At 39.4% G+C, this 3,945-nt stretch overlaps 1 protein-coding gene across 1 annotated transcript in view; it reads right to left on the bottom strand.

Moving 5' to 3' along the window:
- Positions 1 to 406: 406 nt before the first annotated feature.
- The window catches only part of TFRC (transferrin receptor), a 30,344-nt gene continuing 26,805 nt past the window's right edge, over positions 407 to 3,945 (bottom strand). Inside the window, exon 16 of the mRNA XM_023514831.1 lies at positions 407 to 3,297. Coding sequence (XP_023370599.1) covers positions 3,055 to 3,297 — 243 coding nt within the window. The 3' untranslated portion in view covers positions 407 to 3,054. The remainder of the gene's footprint in view (positions 3,298 to 3,945) is intronic.

The following is a 3,945-nucleotide window of genomic DNA, read 5'->3' on the forward strand; positions in this document are numbered from 1 at the left end:
CCAGGAGTTGGAGGTTGCTGTGAGCTGTGATGCCACTGCATTCTACCCAGGGCGATAGCTTGAGGCCCTGTCTCAAAAAAAAAAAAAAAAAAAAAAAAATAGCTGGGCATTGTGGCAGGCGCCCGTAGTCCCAGCTACTTGGGAGACTGAGGCAAGAGAATTGCTAGAACCCAAAGAGTTTGAGAAGAAAACCTTCACATAAACTCCGTACTTTAGGTGATTAACCTGTTAAAATGTGCGTTCAGTTGTAAAGAAACGTGCCCCTCTAGCGTGGCATGTTGATAGTGGGGGAAGTACAAAGTGCAAAGTGGCAGAGACAGAGGACATGTGAATTCACTCTACTTTCTGCTTATTTTTGCTGTGGACCTAAAACTGCTCTTTGAAAAGTTTATTAAAAAATGACAACTCAGTGTTCAAGCAGTTTATTAAATCAAGGTAAGAAATCTCCACATTGTTGCACATACAGGCTTACTTAAAACTATAAAGACTCACTCTTTACAAAGATACAGCTGAGCAGTAGGTAGACCAAGTCTAAAATTTCAGCATTCAAAGAGCAAACACAGTAGAGGTCATGCAAGTTCTAGGATAGAAAATTGTGGCAGAACTCGCTCATCTTATCCTTTACCTTCAAAATGCATGTGATATTCATAACCAGAAAAAATGAAGACTAGCAAGTTGCCACTAGTCAGACACACAGTTTACTCAGTAATAATATTAAGCCTCTTACCACTCACTGGCTTGTTTGATTGGAAATAGAGCTCAACCCTAACCACAGAAAAGGAGTTTGGGAAGAGATAACTGCTGTTAAGATGTGTGCCCTTTATTCATATTATGCCTTAAGTCATCGAGCTTCCATAAAAGTATGTACACATGATACCCAAGCCAGAAATCCCCAGATGAGACTTTTCATCTAGCTATACTAAGTATCAGTGGAAGATAGAACACTGTGAAGATTAAAGAGACTAGGTACTGAAACAATTAAGTGAGGCTGCAAAAGTCCAGGACAGTCTACTGTAACTTAGGTAAGTGATACTGCGTTTAAGAACCTAAGACACCCTATGGACTTAGGTGGCGGTTTTGAACTGCCTATGTCAATCAGCTAATTATCAGGTTTATAGCGAAGGCTGACTAGAAAACAAAGTCTTTATTCACATGTCTTCAAATTTGTTCATATTTGCATCTAACTTGTAACCACTCCATATTAAGATCAGCAGACATGATCAAAGATTTTTTGCAAGCTTCACTGCCCAAGATCCCTTACTAACCCTTCCCCCAAACAAGAGTTCCCCTTGCTTTAAGCCAAAAAAGGTCAATTCTGGATTAAAACATGCCTGAACTAGGTATACAGGAAATAACATGGAAACAAGGGGATAAAATTAAATTCATCTGTCAACAGCAAAATGTATGCTACTGTTCCATTAAACAGACGACCTAGAGAAACCACAATGGTAACACCCACATTTACTTTTAAAAAACCTGAAGGAAGTAATTTGATTATACAGTGGTTTAATTTACTCAAATGTTTAATGACCATGAATGTTCCTGCATCTAAAACTAAAAGAGAATTATAGTAAGTTGGGAATACCTGTTAGATACTAACGATCTTCAAGCTTTGAAGATGTCATTGCATGAAGAAAATTATGGGAAACACTGTTCCCGATAATCACGTACACCCTTAGTGTAACATATGGAGATCACTGTCTCCGATATAGACACTGTGGTAGGCAAAAACTACCTTGTTCTTTATACATTATGGAAGACACTGCTCCCGATAATGTGTTAGGTTTGTGACAAAGGTACTGGAAATTTTGCAAAACTGGAATTCAAGTTGCACCTTAGATAAACTAAACTATAAAATTTTGTATTAGTACTATCACAGCCTTACGTGACCAAGCGATTATAACTTGGTCATAATTCAATGGATTTGGGAACTACCATTATCTGGTCAGCAATAAGTCTAACTTGATTAGAAACCTGAATTAAATTTAGTTCTTCTCCAAGACTTAGCTTTACAATTTGGCTTGTGGCTGTTTCCTAAAACCCTCAAGTGTAACCATAAATGCAAAACTTCCAGTATCTGTTGGGTTTTATTAGCAGATGCTGCTTTTATTCAAAAAAAAACGACAGTATAACTGTCATAATTATGGAAGGCACTGCTTCCGATAATTATATTCTATTAAAAAAACACCATTTATAGTGAACTCTGTCACTGATAAATAAATAAATATCTCAGCGTCAAACTGCTAGAAAGCTTTCCTACTTTGCCCAAGATTTGGCAATATGCTCTTTGAAGTATTTGACAAACTGAGTCTGAAATTAAACACCTGAAACTGGTTCTCTTCCAGAATACTTTGGAAAAAACAATAACAAAAAACTAAACAAAAGTTTATGGGGCAGTGAACAGAGGAAAAGATATACTAAGTCTTTGGCTTCTGGTCTCTTCTTCTCATAAATAACATCGAGATTGACACATTAAGGCCTTACTCCTGAAATAAACAGTTGAACCTCATTTTACCCAGCAGAAGGACCTGTTTCATCTTTTCTGAAAGTTAACTGTTTCATTCAGGAATGCAGAAACCAGCTAAATCCTTGTGGAAAGGAATTTATCACATTTGGAGCATAAGGTCTTGCAACCCGGTATCTCCTATCTAGCATCCAATGAAGATGGAGGATCACATTAAGCTACTGCTTTTAACCTTTAGCAAATACCACCTTTTCCACAAAAGATACCAGCTCATGTACTTAGGATTTATAGAGCAGTAATTCATAACTGCTTCTGACGTAATCAAAACTATAACAGGAAAGAGGCAGCTGTCATTACAAAGCACTTAAAATACTAGATAAAATACCCTATCATGAACTTTTTTTTAAAAGTGGTTATTCATTTTAAGTTGAAGGTACCTACCCCATGTTAAGAGCTGCTGCCTACAGACATCTAGTAGTACCAAGATGATTGAGTAGAATTTTAATATTAGATTTTGAAGCCCCACTGGAAATTTAACACAACCAGCACCAATCTAGAAAATCAAACTGCCCTGCTCTGAGTATCACATTTTAAAACTCATTATCAATGTTCCAAATATCACCAGAGAGGGCATTTGCAGCTCCCTGAATAGTCCAAGTAGCTAGAGCCAACTGGTTTCTTAACAGTGTTTCATTAAAGGCAGCACTGTTTTCCCGACGCAGCTTCAAATTCTCTATTAACGCAGACAGAGTGTGAGGGCCAGAGCCCCAGAAGATATGCCGGAAGGGATAATCTTGTGAAGATACATAGGGTGAGAGGAAGTGATATTCCACCTGTGAAAACAAAATATACAAGACCAGTTACACAATGCTACCACCTCTTTAATATATACATAATGCAACTGTAGGCTGGGCACCTGTAGCACAATGTTTAGAGCGCTAGCCCCGTGCACTGGGGGTGGCGGGTTCAAACCCACCAACAACACCAAAAAATGCAACTGTTGTTCACTTCAAATGTTAAAACTTCTCTGAACTTAAGAATGCTGACAGGCTCAGTGCCTATAGTTCAGTGGCTAGGGCGCCAGCCACATACATCAGAGCTGGTGGGTTCAAATCTAGCCCAGGCCTGCCTAACAACGACCAACTACCACCAAAAAATAGCCAGGTGTTGTGGCGGGTGCTTGTAGTCCCAGCTACTCGGGAGGCTGAGGCAAGAGAATCGCTTAAACCCAAGAGTTTGAGGTTACTGTGAGCTGTGAGGCCATGGCCCTCTACCGAGGGTGACATAGTAATGACCGTCTCAAAAAAAAAAATTGCTGACAGTCAGCATTTAAAGTTCCAGGGTTTTGGATCAGCGCCTGTGGCTCAAGTGGCTAGGGCGCCAACCACATACACCTAAGGTGGCAGGTTCGAATCCAGCCCAGGCCTGGATCATTCAACAATGATGGCTGCAACCGAAAAATAATAGCCAGGTGTTGTGGC

Source organism: Otolemur garnettii, unplaced genomic scaffold, assembly GCF_000181295.1.
Source record: "Otolemur garnettii isolate 467f Iridium unplaced genomic scaffold, OtoGar3 scaffold00060, whole genome shotgun sequence".
Classification (NCBI taxonomy): domain Eukaryota; kingdom Metazoa; phylum Chordata; class Mammalia; order Primates; family Galagidae; genus Otolemur; species Otolemur garnettii.